Source organism: Mobula birostris, chromosome 5, assembly GCF_030028105.1.
Source record: "Mobula birostris isolate sMobBir1 chromosome 5, sMobBir1.hap1, whole genome shotgun sequence".
NCBI classification, from domain to species: domain Eukaryota; kingdom Metazoa; phylum Chordata; class Chondrichthyes; order Myliobatiformes; family Myliobatidae; genus Mobula; species Mobula birostris.
The window spans coordinates 188,265,233-188,284,963 of record NC_092374.1 but is presented as its reverse complement, the minus strand read 5'-3'; the positions used below and the strand labels follow the sequence as shown (position 1 = coordinate 188,284,963).

Genomic DNA, 19,731 nt, shown 5'->3' with positions numbered 1-19,731 from the left:
AGGGCCGGACTCTGTGCCGGAGGCATGGCCACTGTCGCTTCCCCCAGGTAAGCTGTCCCCCCCAACAGTACTCAAACAGGAGTACCTGTTGTTAAGGGGCACAGCCACTGGTGTACTCTCTAGTACCTGACCCTTCCCCTTCCCCCTCCGAACTGTGACCCACTTGTCTACCTCCCGTGTCCCCGGTGTGATCACCTGCCTGTAACTCCTCTCTATCACCTCCTCACTCTCCCTGACCAGACAAAGGCCTTTGAGCTGCAGCTCCAGTTCCCTAACGCGGTCCCTTAGGAGCTGCATCTTGGCGCACCAGCGCAGATGTGGAAGTCCGGGCAGCTTGGAGACACCAGGACCTCCCACATCTGGCACCGAGAACAGCAAACTGCCCTCACACTCATACTGCCCCTCTCCTCAAACAACAACAAAAAAATGAATACCAATCCCTCTTCTCCTTGCCCGTTTCCGCCTAAGCCTGTTGAGCCGAAGCCGTTAAGCCTTCACTCTGCTCCCGGCTCAGTCCGCAGCCCGCAAACTCCACTGCCTGCTATATAAGGCTCTGTTCCTTTTAAATCCTCCGCGCTTCACTGTCCAATGTCACACGCCTGCGCAGTCCCGCCTCTCTGAACGCCGATGGAAAACAAAACGAAAAATTCAAAAATAGCTTCCTCCGCTGTCCCGCTCCAACTCTCAGACTTCCTGCTTTGAAGCCAGTGAATTGCAAGTTCTGGAGCCAGTGTAGATCAGAAGCACTGGGAACCGGCTTCAACAGGTATAGTGTGAGAGTCTTGGATCAGCCAAAGTTGATGAGGGGTCTGAGGTGGGAGGCTGGACCAGAAAGAATTTTCACAACAGTCTAGTCCAAAAGTCAAGTACCTGTAACCCCAGTAAAGAGTGGCCCAATATCTATTCAGTCGTATGTTCTCATTTGCCATAGTTTCACAAAGTTCTCTATTTAGCTGTTTCACAGCCACCACATTTTAAATGAGTTCAATTATTTTTATTAACAGGTAAAGATAAAGAAGAGATTGGTCTCCTTGGCTCATCAGTTTTACTGGATCCTGAACTCAAAGTTGATCCCAGCAAGAGTGAAATAGTTTGGACCTTCATCAGCAGGAACATTTTGCATCATGTCCCAGGTCACAGCTTAGTGGAAATGAGTGACCAGTTCAAGTTTCGTCTGCACTTTGATACTTCTAATGGTGCTCTGACTGTGGATGGAGCAGAAGATGGTGACCAAGGAGATTACACCTTCATTGTGGATGGACAAGAGCTGAGAATAATACAACTAAACCTCTTTGGTAGGTAGCTTTATGTTTCATAGAATGTACAACGTCATTCAGGCCATTTGGCCCACAATGTTATGCTAACTTTTTAACCTATTCCAAGAAAAATCTAACCCTTCCCTCCCTCATAGACATCCATTTTATTTCCATCCGTGTGTTTATTCAGGAGGTGATTGGGTACAGAATTCGCCATAGTTGTATTTTCCAGTAGAGGCTAAGTTGGGTGACTCACCTGATAGAATAAACACGGAGGTGTCAGATATTGAATGCAGCCGCCATTCAACCCCCATCACTGTGATGTACCTGTCATCCCAAGGAGGAGCCCGTTCGGGATTTGATCCAACATTCATTTCTGCACTGGTGGGATGAGAGAAGAAGAGCTGTTTGTCAAACCTGAGCTTGGGTTTTCTGATGGGGAGAACAGAAGGAAATGGTTGTGAAGTGAGAGTGTGGATGGATAGAAAAGGTGGAGAAATGGAAAAATTAGCAAGAGAAGGGATGGGAGGGGAGAGAGGTACAAAATGCTTTAGATTAGTGTGGGATTAGGCATGACATGATGAAAGAAACTTCAATAACAATGATAATAAATAAAAGATAAAATTTATTTATCGTGCACTTTTCACACAGATGATGCAGTTCAAAGTTGCTGGCAATGGGCTAAAAGTTCAAATATGAAAAATAAAATAAAAATAAATATAAATAAAAGACAAAAAGATGTTTGTTGAAAGTAAGGTTAAATAAATAGATTTTAAGCTTTCATTTAAAGGTGTCAACTGAGTCTGCATCCCCTATAGGTTTAAGTATTGAATTCCACAGTTTAGGAGTGTAGTTCAAAAAAGATGACCTGCCTATTTTCTTCTGAGGGAGATTTTTTTTTAAATTGAAGAGACCGGTGGCAGACAACCTGAGAGCCTGAGCAGGATTATGAAAGGAAAGTGATTCTGTGATGTACTCTGGTCACAAACCGTTAAGTGTTTTAAAAACAGGGAAGACAAGATTAATATTAATTTTAAAAGATACAGAAAGTTCCTGGAGCTTCCAAATTCCACCCCACCAAATTTTTATTGGCATGTTTATGTGGGATGAAGCCATTCTCCGCACAGTGAAGTCAGCGATGTATTGTAATAAACTTTCCCATTGTGTTTATGTGATAAAGCCATTGTCTGCACTGTGATGTCGGCAATGTATTGTCATAAACTTTTCCGTTCTGTTTGGTAAATCCAGGTACTGAGATAAGGACTAGAATTTTGGGAAACTGACCAGGGAGGAAGATGGAGGATATAAAAAGAATTAAGATTGGTGTCTCTGTTTATGTTTTTGAAATCCATACAATGCTCACAATGATCACATTAACCTTATTGTTTAAACTCTGATTCTGACATAAACATTCAGCCCCAGGTGAAGGTGATCAATGAGAAATATTTTGATCCTGGCTGACAAAAAGGCAACAAACCTGAGGATGTTCTCTGAAGTAACAAGAGCAGAATCTTACTGAAAATACTGAGATGTCAGGGTATCGATGTTCCCTGTGTAGATGGGTCACTGGTGGGTCAAAATGCACTAGTGGAATGAGAGGGAGGGGGTAATTCCACAGCCTATTAAATGTACACCTTCCCCTTCCTCCTGAGGTGCCGTGTCTGATGGTTTCCATGGCAGTGCCTGTTTCATTGATTTCTATGTCTGTTCCTCATGACAAAAGTCAGTAAAGTATTTCCATGTGTGGGGCTGCTCTGTCCCACTGGGAAAACAGCAAGAGTTCTTGGAGCTGGTGGTAATTCTGGGATGAAAGGTGGTGATGAATCAACATATAGGAGGGAGACTGAATATCTGTCTGAGTGGTGCCACAGCAATAACCTCTTCCTCAATGTCAGCAAGACCAAGGACCTGATTACTGACTTCAGGAGGAAACCAGAGGTCCATGAGCCATTCGCATCAGAGGATCAGAGTCGGAGAGGGTCAGCAGCTTTAAATTCCTTGGTGTTATCATTACAGAGGACTTGTGCTGGGTGCAGCAGTTAAGTGTAAAACGCAGAAGGCACAACAGAGCCTCTACTTCCTTAGGAATTTGCGGAGATTCATGTGACACCTGAAAATCTGACAGACCTCTGTAGATGTGTGGTGGAGAGTATATTGACTGGCTGCATCATAGCCTATGGAACCACCAATGCACTTCAACAGAAAATCCTACAAGAAGTACTGGATACAGCCCAGTCCATCATGGGTAAAACTCTCCCCACCATTGAGCACATCTACATGGAGAGTTGTTGCAGGAAAGCAGTCTCCATCATCAGGGACCCCCACCACACATTCAGAAACAAGTTTTGACCCTCAACCATCAGACACTTGAACCAAAGATGAAGTTATGAGGGCAGACTAGCCAAAAATATAAAGCAGAATACCAAAAGCTTTCTCAGTTATATAAAGAGTAAAAGGGAGGTGAGAGTTGATGTTGGTCCACTGGAAAGTGATGCCGGTGACATAGTAAAGGGAGACAAAGAAATGGCAGATGAACTTAATTGGTACTTTGTATCTGCCTTCACTGTGGAAGACACTAGCAGTGTGCCAGAGGTCCGTGAGTGTCACTGCTATTACAAAGGAAAAAGTGCGCGGCAAAGTGAAAGGTCTTAAGGTGGATAAATCACCTGGACCAGCCGGACTATATCCCAGAGGCCTGAGAGAGGTTGCTGAAGAGATAACAGATGCATTGGTCGTGATCTTTCAAGAATGACTTGATCCTGGCATGGTCCCAGAGGACCAGAAGATTGCAAATGTCACTCCACTCTCTAAGACCATAAGATATAGGAGCAGAAGTAGGCCATTTGGCCCCTCGAGTCTGCTCTGCCATTCAATCATGTGCTGATACAATTCATCGAGTCATCCCCACTGCCCCTGTCTTCTCCCCATACCCTTTGATGCCCTGACTAATAACGAACCTATCTATCTCTGCCTTAAATACACCCAGTGCCTTGGCCTCCACAGTTGCTCATGGCACAAAATTCCAGATTTACCACCCTCTGACTAAAGTAATTTCTCCGCATCTCTGTTCTAAATGGATGTCCTTCAAACCTGAAGACCTGCCCTTTGTCCTAGACTCCCCTACCATGGGAAATATTTGCTATATCTAATCTGTTCAGGCCTTTTAACATTCAGAATGTTTCTATAAGATAATCCCTCATTCTCCTGAACTCCAGGGAATACACCTCAAGAGCTGCCAGATGTTTCTCATACGGTAACCCTTTCATTCCTGGAATCATTTTCGTGAATCTTCTCTGAACCCTCTCCAATGCCAGTATATCCTTTTTAAAATAAGGAGCCCAAAACTGCACACAATACTCCCAAGTGTGAGGGGATCCTGAAGTACCCCTATTAACTGTGCTTTTGAAAAGAGAGAGAGAGAGTTATTTAACACCGAATTGTTTGTGTGTGAGAGAGAGAGAGAGAGAGAGAGAGACACACACAAAGACTAACTGGTTGGACTGTTACTTCAAAGCACGAGAAAGAACTGGTTAACTTTTGAATTTCTGCTGGAGTTGGAGACAGCACCGAGCAGCTCGTAAGTTGCTATGGTGACCGAAGGCAGTGCAATTTAATGGACACTCGATGTTATGATTTTTGGCAGGTTGTTGATACTTCAAGGATTTTTGCCTGCTTGCATTTCTTCACAAAGGAAGGAGGGATTACTTGAATGACAGGTGGTACCCAGTACGGTGAGATAAAATGGGAGGTCAGATGATACAGACCTCAGACACATGTTCTGGACACTGAATGAGCACTGTTGAGCCCGCAGAAAAAGTGGGCTTTGGAGGATCGATCATTTGGATCGATCCATCGCTCTTGCAGTGAAAAGAGGAAAGGGGTTGACTGGTGGGGAGTTGTCCATGTGTCCACACTCACCTGGGAGATAGCTCCACCACAGAAAACCATTCCCCTTTGTTAAAGTCACAGTCGGTGACTTTGAAAGGATTTTGAAAGACAGCGAGAAGATCGATGGCATCAGCTCACCTGAAGATTCAAATCTCTCCCTCTCTCTCTCCCTCACTACTCAACTCAATACCATGAACTGAACTGAGCTGAACTTTACTCATCATCATAAGACTGTATCTTTTTACCCCTAGAAATAAAGAAGCTTGGTTTTTCATACATATATTTCCCCACTTACTGATATACTTATATATATATATAATTATTGCTAACCTGTTTGATTTATCTACATTTATATTACTGTATTGTGCAGTTACTAATAAATATTATTAGTTTATAGCAATACTGGACTCCAAAGTGTTTTCCATCTCTGCTGGATCTTTATTCCCGTCATGGGGTTCGTGACATAAATTGGGGGCTCATCCGGGATATGAATAAATTGGTCGGGAGGCTGGTTTGAATTGATTGGGAAAAATCCCTTTTGATTTGGTTGTGTGGAAAAACAGCAGAAATGGATGTTAGGGACTTTCTGAAATCACCAGACCTGGTGACTTTGAAGTTAACTAAAAAGGATGATGTGCGGGACATTGCTAAAGAATTGAGAATTGAGGTAGAGAAGGGTATGACTAAGGTAGAAATTCAAAGAAAAATAGTTGAATATTATATTTCGACGAAGCAGTTTACTGAGGATGTGTTGAAAATGTTCGTGGAAGGCAAACCTATTGAGGATGAGCTTCAGCTTCTGTTGGAAAAATTAAAGATGGAGCAATTGAAAGTAAAACAGTTCAAGAGAGAGGCTAGAGAGGCAGCAAAACAGAGAGAAGAGGCAGAAAGCCAGAGACAGCTCGAGAGGGAGAAATGGCAACGTGAAGTTCACGTGGCAGAAAGACAGAGACAGTTGAAAAGGGAGAAGATGCAGCAAAGAGGTTAGTGTCAGACCCTGATGATCTTTGCAGCTCGGAAGGGCTAGTTTTGTGTGATGAATTTAAAAGGTGTGTTCCTGATGATGTAAGAGCAGACCCAGATGCAGAGGATGCCGCTTCCCTGCAGGGGTCTGATAAGAAAGCAGATGAAGAAGTTTTAACCCACAAGGTTGAGCTTACTCCAGAAAGAATTTGCCAGAGAATAGCTGTGAGGTTCGGGGTGACTTTTAATTTGAAACTGGGACAAGTGATGACAGCCCAGAAGAGGCAGCTGTTCCGATTGATTGTGTTCAGGTTGTGGAAGTACCCGTGAGTTCACAGGATTCTGAACCTTATGGTAAAGCTCAGTTAAAGTTGGAGGTGTCTGACTTAGTTGAAAAGGAATGCAGTTTTTGTGTGTCAGATGATCTTGATTCAGTGAATAAGGGGTTAACCTTGGTACCAGTGGAATGTGGGGATTCTCAGTTACTTGTATTAGACCGTGTTTTAAATGCTGGTGAGGTCAGTGTTGCTGAAAATAATGGGAAAAGTGGTGTTCCTGGACTTTTGGATAAAGTGCTGGAAAAGGTTGAATTGGTTGCGTGACCTTTGACCCTGCTTGCTGGACAAAGGCCTGCTGAGGAAAGATGTACTGCTCTGTTAAATTTTGTTTGGACATTTGAGCATCTGCAAGGTCATAATGTTATTCAGTGTAATGTTGTGGAGAAGAAGGACGAAGTTTGTTATGGTTTTGGAGTGGATGTTGCTATGGAAGCAAGTCATCGTGAAAGTCGGAGAAAGGTGATAAAGAGATTGTTTGGCCTCTTTCATAATGTATACATGATTCTCATCAGCCTGATGATGGTGCAGAGTTTGGTAAACGATGGAGGCACGTTGACACCTCTCCAAGATAAAAGTGTTTCAGTAATTCAGGTGATGAGTAAGCAGCCAGTTGAGGCCTATGATAGCAAAACCAGAGGTTTAGATTATAATGATGTGTCACAGACTTTTCTACCTTCCAGATTTCAGCCGGACTTAGAGGGTAGTACAGCTGATAAGAGTAAGGTATATGAGAAAGGTTTGTCTTTATTGAGGAAGGAATTTATAGAGGAACAGAAGCGAGATTCTAAAATGGTGGCTTTAAAGGAGATATCTCTCACAGGAGTGGAGGTTCAGAGAGAGTCAGTGGGATATTACCTTAAAGATGAGGTGTTGATGAGGAAGTGGAGACCAGCCACAGTGCCTGCAAGTCATGTGGTGGTTCTGAAAGTTTACAGAGCTGAGATTTTAAACATGGCTTACAGAATGCCTTTAGGTGGGCCTCATGGAGTGAGAGAGATGGTGAATAGGATTATGAAGGAATTTTACTGGCCTAGTTCAAGGAAGGATGTTGTGAATTGTAACAGGATTTGCCATACCTGTCAAGTTGAGGGGAAATCTAATATGGTTATTCAGGTAACACTACTTAAACCGATATCTGCTTTTAGTGAATCTTTTCCTAGGGTCATAGTGGATTGTGTAGGCCCATTGCAAAAGACTGCAACTGGTTATCAGTATGTGTTAACAATTGTGTGTGCTGTGTCTAGGTCCCCTGAAGCAGTGTCTTTTCAAAACACCGAGGCCAAGACTGTGGTAACAGCATTCAGTAAGTTTTTCACACTGGTTGGTCTGCCCAGAGAAATTCAATTTGACCAGGGCAGTAACTTTACTTCGGGAACATTCCAGCGGATAGTTATTGAAGTGGAAGCTAAGCACATGGTGTCATCTACATATCACACAGAGTCCAAGGGAGCCTTGGAACGGCTCAACTCAACTGTTAAGACCATGATTAAAGCACATTGTGTGAGAAGAGGAAAAATTGGGATGAATATTTCCTGTTGGAGATTCGATTCAGAAGGTATTGGAAGGTAGTTTGTTGGAACCTGTGTTCAATTACAGGCCAGAAGGACCTTTGACTCTACTCAGAGAACTATGGTCTGATTTAGAAATATGTGTCAGTGTGTTTAGTTATGTTTTCAAACTCTGGAAGAGATTTAGTAAGCTTTGCGTCCTTGCAAAGGAAAGTTTACAAGATGGTCGAGTCAAAATAAGACACTTATTTGCTAGAATTGCAGCTGGGAGAATTGCTATGGAACAAAATGGAGTCATGGAATCTGATAATGGAGTGGAAAAGCATGTTTACCCACTGAATCTAATCTCACTGAAATGTCAGAATTCCATTGTTTTGAAAAATATTACTGATAAGGTCCATCAGTTGGATCCTACACAGCGAAAACAAATGAAAGGACTAATTGGCATTCTGAAATGGTGCACAGGTGCAGTGCATCACGTCATTATGAATCCAGCCCAGCCTGTGAAACAGCATCTCCACAGAGTGAACTTTGAGGAAAGTAAAGTTGAACAAGGAATTAGAAACAAGAAAGAACAAAGAAAGAGAATAGATTACTGTATTGAAAGAGTGGGGAAGGCTAAATACCTTACTAAGATTGGCTTTGACTCGAGAGATTCTGGCAGTTTTGGCAATTGGTCTGTACAATCAAGTCAATCAAGATTTGAATAGATCAGCAGTAAGCTGTTAATTAAACAATCAAGATTTGAATAGCTCGGACTCAGCAGAAAGCAGCTGAGTGGGCCAGTGAAGGAGTGGAGCTTTGAGGCTTTGACTCGAGAGGCTTCGACAAGAAGAGGCGGAGGGCAAGCTAGCTCACAGTTAGTTTTTACAATGTCTCCTGAGACGGTGATGTGCCTCTCATGTGAGATGTGGCAGTCTTGGGGGAACGCCCCTCTCCCGCAGAGTCACATCTGCCAAAATTGCATACGGCTGGGCGATCTGGAAGACCGTGCAAAGAATCTGGAGCAGCAGCTGGATGACCTTCGACTCATAAGGGAGAATGAGGCAGTCATAGATGAGAGCTACAGGGAGGTAGTCACACCTAGGCTGCCGGAAGCAGGTCGTTGGGTGACAGTCAGAGGGGGGGAAAGCGAAGGTGAGCAGACAGGTAGTGCTGAGCACCCCTGTAGCCATTCCCCTGAATAATAAGTTTACCGTCCTGGATACTGTCAGCGGGGACGACCGACCAGGCAGGGCCTCCGGCACTAAATCTGACCCAGTGGTGCAGAAGGGTGGGACGGAGAAGAGGAGAGCCGTTGTCGTTGGAGACTCTATAGTCAGGGGAGCAGACAGGAGATTTTGTGGACGTGAGAAGGGTGCCAGGGTCCGGGATGTCTCTGACCGGGTGCACGACATTCTGGTACGAGAGGGAAAGCAACCAGAAGTCGTGATACATGTTGGGACCAACGACATAGGCAGGAAGAGGGATGAGGTCCTGAAGTGTGAGTTTCGGGAACTAGGCAGAAGGCTGAAGAACAGGACCTCAAGGGTGACGTTCTCAGGATTGCTGCCTGTGCTACGTGACAGAGATGGTAAGAATTGGAGGAGATGGCAGTTGAATGCATGGCTGAGGAGTTGGTGCAGGGAGCAGGGTTTTAGATTTTTCGATCATTGGAATCTCTTCTGGGGAAGGTGGGACCTGTACACATTGGATGGGTTGCACCTGAACTCGAGGGGGAGCAATATCCTTGCAGGTAGGTTTGCTAGCATGGTTCGGGAGGGTTTAAACGAATTTGCGAGGGGGATGGGACCCAGAGCGATAGAGCAGTGAAAGAAGTGCATGGAGTAAAGCCAGATCTAACATACAGAGAGGCTTTGAGGAAAGAGAAGCAGAATAAATGGTGTAAAGACAGTAAGGTAGAAGGGCTGAAATGTGTGTACCTCAATGCAAGAAGCATCAGGAACATAGAACATAGAATAGTACAGCACAGTACAGGTTCTTCGGCCCACAATGTTGTGCCGACCCTCAAACCCTGCTTCCCACATAAGCCCCCACCTTGGATTCCTCCATTTACCTGTCTAGTAATCTCTTAAACTTCACTAGTGTATCTGCCTCCACCACTGACTCAGGCAGTGCATTCCACGCACCAACCACTCTCTGAGTAAAAACCCTTCCTCTAATATCCCCCTTCAACTTCCCACCCCTTACCTTAAAGCCATGTCCTCTTGTATTGAGCAGTGGTGCCCTGGGGAAGAGGCGCTGGCTATCCACTCTATCTATTCCTCTTATTATCTTGTACACCTCTATCATGTCTCCTCTCATTCTCCTTCTCTCCAAAGAGTAAAGCCCTAGCTCCCTTAATCTCTGAAGATAATGCATACTTTCTAAACCAGGCAGCATCCTGGTAAATCTCCTCTGTACCTTTTCCAATGCTTCCACATCCTTCCTATAGTGAGGTGACCAGAACCGGACACAATACTCCAAGTGTGACCTAACCAGAGTTAGGAACAAAGGTGATGAACTGAGAGCTTGGATACATACATGGAATTATGATGTAGTGGCCATTACAGAGACTTGGCTGGCACCAGGGCAGGAATGGATTCTCAATATTCCTGGATTTCAGTGCTTTAAAAGGGATAGAGAGAGCGGAAAAAGGGGAGGAGGGGTGGCATTACTGGTCAGGGATACTATTACAGCTACTGAAAGGGTGGGTAATGTAGCAGGATCCTCTTTTGAGTCAATATGGGTGGAAGTCAGGAACTGGAAGGGAGCAGTTACTCTACTGGGGGTATTCTATAGGCCCCCTGGTAGCAGCAGAGATACAGAGGAGCAGATTGGGAGGCAGATTTTGGAAAGGTGCAAAAATAACAGGGTTGTTATCATGGGTGACTTTAACTTCTTTAATATTGGTTGGCACCTGATTAGTTCCAAGGGTTTAGATGGGGCAGAATTTGTTAAGTGTGTCCAGGATGCATTCCTGTCACAGTATGTGGACAGGCCGACCGGGGGAATGCCATACTAGATCTAGTACTAGGTAATGAACCGGGTAAGGTCACAGATCTCTCAGTGGGTGAGCATCTGGGGGACAGTGACCACCACTCCCTGGCCTTTATAATTATCATGGAAAAGGATAGAACCAAAGAGGACAGGGAAATTTTTAATTGGGGCAGGCGAATCATGAGGGTATAAGGCTAGAACTTGCAGGTGTGAATTGGGATGATGTTTTTGCAGGGAAATGTACTATGGACATGTGGTCAATGTTTAGAGATCTTTTGCGGGATGTAAGGGATAAATTTGTCCCGGTGAGGAAGATAAAGAATGGTAGGGTGAAGGAACCATGGGTGACAAGTGAGGTGGAAAATCTAGTCAGGAGGAAGAAGGCAGCATACATGAGGTTTAGGAAGCAGGGATCAGATAGGTCTATTGAGGAATATAGGGAAGCAAGAAAGGAGCTTAAGAAGGGGCTGAGAAGAGCAAGAAGGGGGCATGAGAAGGCCTTGGCGAGTAGGGTAAAGGAAACCCCAAGGCATTTTTCAATTATGTGAAGAAAAAAAGGATGACAGGAGTGAAGGTAGGACCAATTAGAGATAAAGGTGGGAAGATGTGCCTGGAGGCTGTGGAAGTGACCGAGGTCCTCAATGAATACTTCTCTTCGGTATTCACCAATGAGAGGGAACTTGATGACGGTGAGGACAATATGAGTGAGGTTGATGTTCTGGAGCATGCTGATATTAAGGGAGAGGAGGTGTTGGAGTTGTTAAAATATATTAGGACAGATAAGTCCCCGGGGCCTGACGGAGTATTCCCCAGGCTGCTCCACGAGGCGAGAAGAGATTGCTGAGCCTCTGGCTAGGATCTTTATGTCCTCGTTGTCCACGGGAATGGTACCGGAGGATTGGAGGGAGGCGAATGTTGTTCCCTTGTTCAAAAAAGGTAGTAGGGATAGTCCGGGTAATTATAGACCAGTGAACCTTACGTCTGTGGTGGGAAAGCTGTTGGAAAAGATTCTTAGAGATAGGATCTATAGGCGTTTAGAGAATCATGGTCTGATCAGGGACAGTCAGCATGGCTTTGTGAAGGGCAGATCATGTCTAACAAGCCTGATAGAGTTCTTTGAGGAGGTGACCAGGCATTTTGATGAGGGTAGTGCAGTGGATGTGATCTATATGGACTTTAGTAAGGCATTTGACAAGGTTCCACACGGTAGGCTTATTCAGAAAGTTAGAAGGCATGGGATCCAGGGAAGTTTGGCCGGGTGGATTCAGAATTGGCTTGCCTGCAGAAGGCAGAGGGTGGTGGTGGAGGGAGTACATTCAGATTGGAGGATTGTGACTAGTGGTGTCCCACAAGGATCTGTTCTGGGACCTCTACTTTTCGTGATTTTTATTAACGACCTGGATGTGGGGGTAGAAGGGTGGGTTGGCAAGTTTGCAGAGGACGCCAAGGTTGGTGGTGTTATAAGTAGTGTAGAGGATTGTCAAAGATTGCAGAGAGACATTGATAGGATGCAGAAGTGGGCTGAGAAGTGGCAGATGGAGTTCAACCCGGAGAAGTGTGAGGTGGTACACTTTGGAAGGACAAACTCCAAGGCAGAGTACAAAGTAAATGGCAGGATACTTGGTAGTGTGGAGGAGCAGAGGGATCTGGGGGTACATGTCCACAGATCCCTGAAAGTTGCCTCATAGGTAGAGAGGGTAGTCAAGAAAGCTTATGGGGTGTTAGCTTTCATAAGTCGAGGGATAGTGTTTAAGAGTCGCGAGGTAATGATGCAGCTCTATAAAACTCTGGTTAGGCCACACCTGGAATATTGTGTCCAGTTCTGGTCACCTCACTATAGGAAGGATGTGGAAGCATTGGAAAGGGTACAGAGGAGATTTACCAGGATGCTGCCTGGTTTAGAAAGTATGCATTATGACTAGAGATTAAGGGAACTAGGGCTTTACTCTTTGGAGAGAAGGAGGATGAGAGGAGGCATGATAGAGGTGTACAAGATAATAAGAGGAATAGATAGAGTGGATAGCCAGCGCCTCTTCCCCAGGGCACCACTGCTCAATACAAGAGGACATGGCTTTAAGGTAAGGGGTGGGAATTTGAAGGGGGATATTAGAGGAAGGTTTTTTACTCAGAGGGTGGTTGGTGTGTGGAATGCACTGCCTGAGTCAGTGGTGGAGGCAGATAAACTAGTGAAGTTTAAGAGACTACTAGACAGGTATATGGAGGAATTTAAGGTGGGGCTTATATGGGAGGCAGGGTTTGAGGGTCGGCACAACATTGTGGGCCGAAGGGCCTGTACTGTGCTGTACTATTCTATGTTAAAAAAGGATACTGGAGTGTTCCTTTAACAGGCAGGGCTAAAGAGATATCAGCATTTGTGACACTGTCTCGACTGTATGAATACAATGTTTCACACTTCGGGATGAAAAATGCTCCAGGGACATTTCAAATAATGGTCAATTCTGTGATTGGAGGGTTAGAAAACACAGTTCATAACAATGATTTAGTGGTCTGGACAGACATGTGGGAAGAGCATATTGCAGTGATAGAAAAACTGTTTGACAGAACTTTGCTGACATCGCTCTCCCCCTAATAAAACTCCTAGGGAAGACTGAAAGATTTGTATGCAGTGAGTTTTGCCAGGAGGCATTTGAACGTCTGAAAACCATCCTGTGTTATCATCCTGTGCTCAAAGCACCTGATTTTTCAAAACCATTCTCGATAGCAACAGACACTAGTGACGAAGCTGCTGGGCAGTACTGTTACAGGAGGGTGTGGGTGATATTGAACACCCAGTAGCTTATTTCTCAAAGAAATTTAATGTGCACCAGAAAAATTATTCAACTGTTGAAAAGGAGTTATTGGCACTTATTCTGGCCTTACAACATTTTGAGGTTTATACTTGTCCTGCTCAAAGGCGCCTTGTGATTTACATGGATCATAATCCATTGGTGTTTTTAACTAAAATGAAGGATAAGAATAGAAGGTTGTTAAATTGGAGTCTGATGATTTTTTACCTGTATTATTTCAAACTCTATAATTTACAGTTAGTCAATTTTTTTTTGTGTGTGACGGGATTCTGAAGTATCCCTATGAACTGTGATTTTGAAAAGAGAGAGAGAGAGTTTTCTGCTGATCAGCCAATGCTTCACCCATGTTAGTAACTTCCCTATAATTCCATGGGCTCTTATCTTGCTTAGCAGCCTCACGTGCAGCACCTTGTCAAAGGTCTTCTGAAAATCCAAGTACACCACATCCACTTCATCTCCTTTGTCTACCCTGCTTGCAGTTTCCTCAAAGAATTGCAGTAGGTTAGTCAGGCAGGATTTCCCTTTCTGAAAACCATGCTGACTTTTGCCTATCTTGTCATGTGCCCCCAGATACTCTGTAATCTCATCCCTAACAATCAATTCCAACAAACTCCCAACCACTGATGTCAGACTAACAGGTCTATAGTTTCCATTCTGCTGCCTGCCACCCTTCCTAAATAGCAGAGTAACATTTGCAATTTTTTAGTCATCCAGAACAATGCCAGAGTCGTATCAATTCCATCGGGTGCAGGAGTTCTATCCACCCTCAGACCATTAAGCTTCCTGAGCACCTTCTCAGTTGTAATTTTCACTGCACATACTTCACTTCCCCGACACTCTTGAATGTGCGGTACACTGCAGATTTCTTCCACTGTGAAGACCGATGCAAAATGCACATTCAGTTCCTCTGCCATCTCAGCATCTCTCACTGCAATAGCTTCAGTGCGTCATTTTCAATTGGTCCTATATCTCCCCTCAACTCCCTTTACCATTCTATGTACTGAAAAAAGCTTTTAGTATCTTCTTCGATGTTAGTTGCCAGCTGCCTTTCATAATTCATCTTTTCCTTCCTAATGACCTTCTTAGTTTCCTTCTCCAAGTTTTTTAAGAGCTTCCCAATCTTCTATCTTCCCACTAGCTTTGGCTTCCCTGTATGCCCTCTCTTTTGCTTTTAATAGACAGTAGACAATAGGTGCAGGAGTAGGCCATTCAGCCCTTCGAGCCAGCAGCACCATTCACTGTGATCATGGCTGAATCTAAATTGTCTACCCCATATTCTTAAACTGTGACCTCTGGTTCTGGACTCGCTCAACATCGGGAAAATGTTTCCTGCCTTTAGCATGTCCAATCCCTTAATAATCTTATATGTTTCAATAAGATCCCCTCTCATCCTTCTAAATTCCACAGTATACAACCCTAGTCGCTCCATCTTTCAACATATGACTGTCCCGCCATCCCGGGAATTAACCTCGTGAACCTACGCTGCACTCCCTCAATAGCTAGAATGTCCTTCCTCAAATTTGGAGACCAAAACGATACACAATACTCCAGGTGTGGTCTCACCAGGGCCCTGTACAACTGCAGAAGGACCTCTTTGCTCCTATACTCAACTCCCCTTGTTATGAAGGCCAACATGCCACTAGCTTTCTTCACTGCCTGCTGTACCTGCATGCTTACTTTCAGTGACTGATGTACAAGGACACCTAGATCTCGTTGTACTTCCCCTTTTCCTAACTTGACACCATTCAGTTAGTAATCTGCCTTCCTTTTCTTGGCATCAAAGTGGATAACCTCACATTTATTCACATTAAGCTGCATCTGCCATGCATCTGCCCACTCACCCAACATGTCCAAGTCACCCTGCATTCTCATAACATCCTCCTCACATTTTACACTGCCACCCAGCTTTGTGTCATCTGCAAATTTGCTAATGTTCCGTTTAATCCCTTCATCTAAATGATTAATGTATATTGTAAATATACATTAACGCGTGGGCATGTGGCCAAGTGGTTAAGCCATTGGACTAGCAACCTGAAGGTCGTGAGTTTGAGCCCCAACCGAGGCAACGTGTTGTGTCTTTGAACAAGGTACTTAATCACACATTGCTCTGCGACAACACTGGTGCTAAGGAGTTTGGACCCTAATGCCCTTCACTTGGATAACATTGGTGTCGTAAAGAGGGGAGACTTGCAGCATGGGCAACTGCTGGTCTTCCATACAACCTTGCCCAGGCCTGCACCCTGGAGAGTGAAGACTTTCCAGGTGCAGGTGCATGGTCTCGCAAGACTAACGGATGCCTTTAATTGTAAATAGCTGCCGTCCCAGCACCGAGCCTTGCGGTACCCCACTAGTCACTGCCTGCCATTCTGAAAAGGACCCAATAATCCCTACTCTTTGTTTCCTGTCTGCGACCAATTTTCTATCCATGTCAGTACCCTATCCCCAATACCATTTGCTCTAATTTTGCACACTAACCTCCTATGTGGGACCTTATCAAAGGCTTTCTGAAAGTCCAGGTACACTACATCCACTGGCTCTCCCTTGTCCATTTTCATAGTTACATTCTCAAAAAATTCCAGAAGATTAGTCAAGCATGACTTCCCCTTCGTAAATCCATGCTGACTCGGACCGATCCTGCCACTGCTATCTAAATATGTCGCCATTTCATCTTTTATAATTGATTCCAGCATCTTCCCCACCACTGATGTCAGACTAACTGGTCTATAATTGCCTGTTTTCTCTCTCCATCCTTTCTTAAAAAGTGGGATAACATTAGCTACCCTCCAATCCGCCGGAACTGATACTGAATGTATAGAATATTGGAAAATGATTACCAATGCGTCCACGATTTCTGGAGCCACCTCCTTAGGTACCCTGGGTTGCAGACCATCAGGCCCTGGGGAATTATCAGCCTTCAGTCTCATCATTTTACCCAACACCATTTTCTGCCTGATGCGAGTTTCCTTCAGAATAGGAATAAGGAACCTTGGTTCTCAAGGGATATTGCAACTCTGGTAAAGAAGAGGAGAGAGTTGTATGACATGTATAGGAAACAGGGAGTAAATAAAGTGTTTGAGGAATATAAAAAGTACAAGAAAATACTTAAGAAGGAAGCGGTGACTAGTGGGGTACCGCAAGGCTTAGTGCTGGGACCCCAGTTGTTTACAATATATATTAATGACTTGGATGAGGGAATTAAATGCAGCATCTCCAAGTTTGCGGATGACACGAAGCTGGGTGGCAGTGTTAGCTGTGAGGAGGATGCTAAGAGGATGCAGAGTGACTTGGATAGGTTGGATGAGTGGGCAAATTCATGGCAGATGCAATTTAATGTGGATAAATGTGAAGTTATCCACTTTGGTGGCAAAAATAGGAAAACAGATTATTATCTAAATGGTGGCCGATTAGGAAAAGGGGAGGTGCAACGAGACCTGGGTGTCATTGTGCACCAGTCATTGAAAGTGGGCATGCAGGTACAGCAGGCGGTGAAAAAGGCGAATGGTATGCTGGCATTTATAGCGAGAGGATTTGAGTACAGGAGCAGGGAGGTACTACTGTAGTTGTACAAGGCCTTGGTGAGACTACACCTGGAGTATTGTGTGCAGTTTTGGTCCCCTAATCTGAGGAAGGACATCCTTGCCATAGAGGGAGTACAAAGAAGGTTCACCAGATTGATTCCTGGGATGGCAGGACTTTCATATGAAGAAAGACTGGATGAACTGGGCTTGTACTCATTGGAATTTAGAAGATTGAGGGGGGATCTGATTGAAACGTATAAAATCCTAAAGGGATTGGACAGGCTAGATGCAGGAAGATTGTTCCCGATGTTGGGGAAGTCCAGAACGAGGGGTCACGGTTTGAGGATAAAGGGGAAGCCTTTTAGGACTGAGATTAGGAAAACCTTCTTCACACAGAGAGTGGTGAATCTGTGGAATTCTCTGCCACAGGAAACAGTTGAGGCCAGTTCATTGGCTATATTTAAGAGGGAGTTAGATATGGCCCTTGTGGCTACGGGGATCAGGGGGTATGGAGGGAAGGCTGGGGCGGGATTCTGAGTTGGATGATCAGCCACGATCATAATAAATGGCGGTGCAGGCTCGAAGGGCCGAATGGCCTACTCCTGCACCTATTTTCTATGTTTCTATGTTTCAATGAAATAAGGAGGGCTAACAGAAGACACGAGGTTGCTTGGCAGTCAAAGTGAAGGATAATCCAAAGAGCTTTTACAGGTATATTAAGAGTAAAAGGATTGTAAAGGATAAAATTGGTCCTCTTGAAGATCAGAGTGGCCGGCTATGTGCGGAAACGGAAGAAATGGATGAGATCTTAAATGGGTTTTTTGCGTCTGTATTTACTAAGGAAACTGGCATGTAGTCTATGGACTTAAGGGGAACAAGTAGTGAGATCATGGAAACTGTACAGATTGAAAAGGAGGAGGTGCTTGCTGTCTTGAGGAAAATTAAAGTGGATAAGTCCCCAGGACCTGACAGAGTGTCCCCTCAGACCTTGAAGGAGACTAGTGTTGAAATTGCAAGGGCCCTGGCAGATATATTTAAAATGTCGGTATCTACGCGTGAGGTGCCGGAGGATTGGAGAGTGGCTCATATTGTTCCCTTGTTTAAAAAAGGATCGAAATGTAATCCGGGAAATTATAGGCCATTAATTTGACGTTGGTGGTGGGTAAGTTGTTGGAGGGAGTACTAAGAGACAGAATCTACAAGCATTTGGATGGACAGGGACTTATTAGGGAGAGTCAACATGGCTTTGTGTGTGGTAGGTCATGTTTGACCAATCTATTGGAGTTTTTCGAGGAGGTTACCAGGAAAGTGGATGAAGGGAAGGCAGTGGATGTTGTCTACATGGACTTCAGTAAGGCCTTTGACAAGGTCCCGCATGGGAGGTTAGTTAGGAAAATTCAGTCGCTAGTTATACATGGAGAGGTGGTAAATTGTGTTACGCATTGGCTCAATGGAAAAAGCCAAAGAGTGGTAGTAGAGAATTGCTTCTCAGAGTGGAGGCCTGTGACTAGTGGTGTGCCACAGGGATCAGTGCTGGGTCCATTGTTATTTGTCATCTATATCAATGATCTGGATGATAATGTGGCAAATTAGATCAGCAAATTTGCTGATGATACAAAGATTGGAGGTGTAGTAGACAGTGAGGAAGGTTTTCAGAGCCTGCAGAGGGACTTGGACCAGCTGGAAAAATGGGCTGAAAGGTGGCAGATGGAGTTTAATACAGACAAGTGTGAGGTATTGCACTTTGGAAGGACAAACCAAGGTAGAACATACATGGTAAATGGTAAGGCACTGAGGAGTGCAGTAGAACAGAAGGATCTGGGAATACAGATACAAAATTCCCTAAAAGTGGCGTCACAGGTAGATAGGGTGGTAAAGAGAGCTTTTGGTACATTGGTCTTTATCAATGAAAGTATTGAGTATAAGAGCTGGAATGTTATGATGAGGTTGTATAAGGCATTGCTGAGGCCGAATCTGGAGTATTGTGTTCAGTTTTGGTCACCGAATTACAGGAAGGATATTAATAAGGTTGAAAGAGTGCAGGGAAGGTTTACAAGGATGTTGCCGGGACTTGAGAAACTCAGTTACAGAGAAGGGTTGAATAGGTTAGGACTTTATCAAATCCCCTCTCATTCTTCTATGGTCCAGGGAATAGAGGTATATAAAATTATGATAGGTATAGATAGAGTGAATGCAAGCAGGCTTTTTCCACTGAGGCAAGGGGAGAAAAAAACCAGAGGACATGGGTTAAGGGTGAGGGGGCAAAAGTTTAAAGGGAACATTGGGGGGAGGCTTCTTCACACAGAGAGTGGTGGGAGTATGGAATGAGCTACCAGATGAGGTGGTAAATGCAGGTTCTTTTTTAACACTTAAGAATAAATTGGGCAGATACATGAGTGGGAGGTGTATGGAGGGATATAGTCCATGTGCAGGTCAGTGGGACTAGGCAGAAAATAGTTCGGCACAGCCAAGAA

The 19,731-nt window shown here is 44.4% G+C and overlaps 1 protein-coding gene across 4 annotated transcripts in view; it reads left to right on the top strand.

The window, feature by feature from the left end:
• Positions 1-19,731, top strand: part of LOC140198142 (uncharacterized) — a 188,439-nt gene that overhangs the window by 49,728 nt on the left and 118,980 nt on the right. For all 4 annotated transcript variants that reach the window (XR_011886108.1, XM_072259107.1, XM_072259106.1 and 1 more), the window contains exon 4: positions 1,005-1,295. Coding sequence is in view for 3 of the 4 variants with exons in the window: in XM_072259107.1 (XP_072115208.1) it covers positions 1,005-1,295 (291 nt within the window). In the remaining variant the exon portion in view is untranslated. The remainder of the gene's footprint in view (positions 1-1,004; positions 1,296-19,731) is intronic.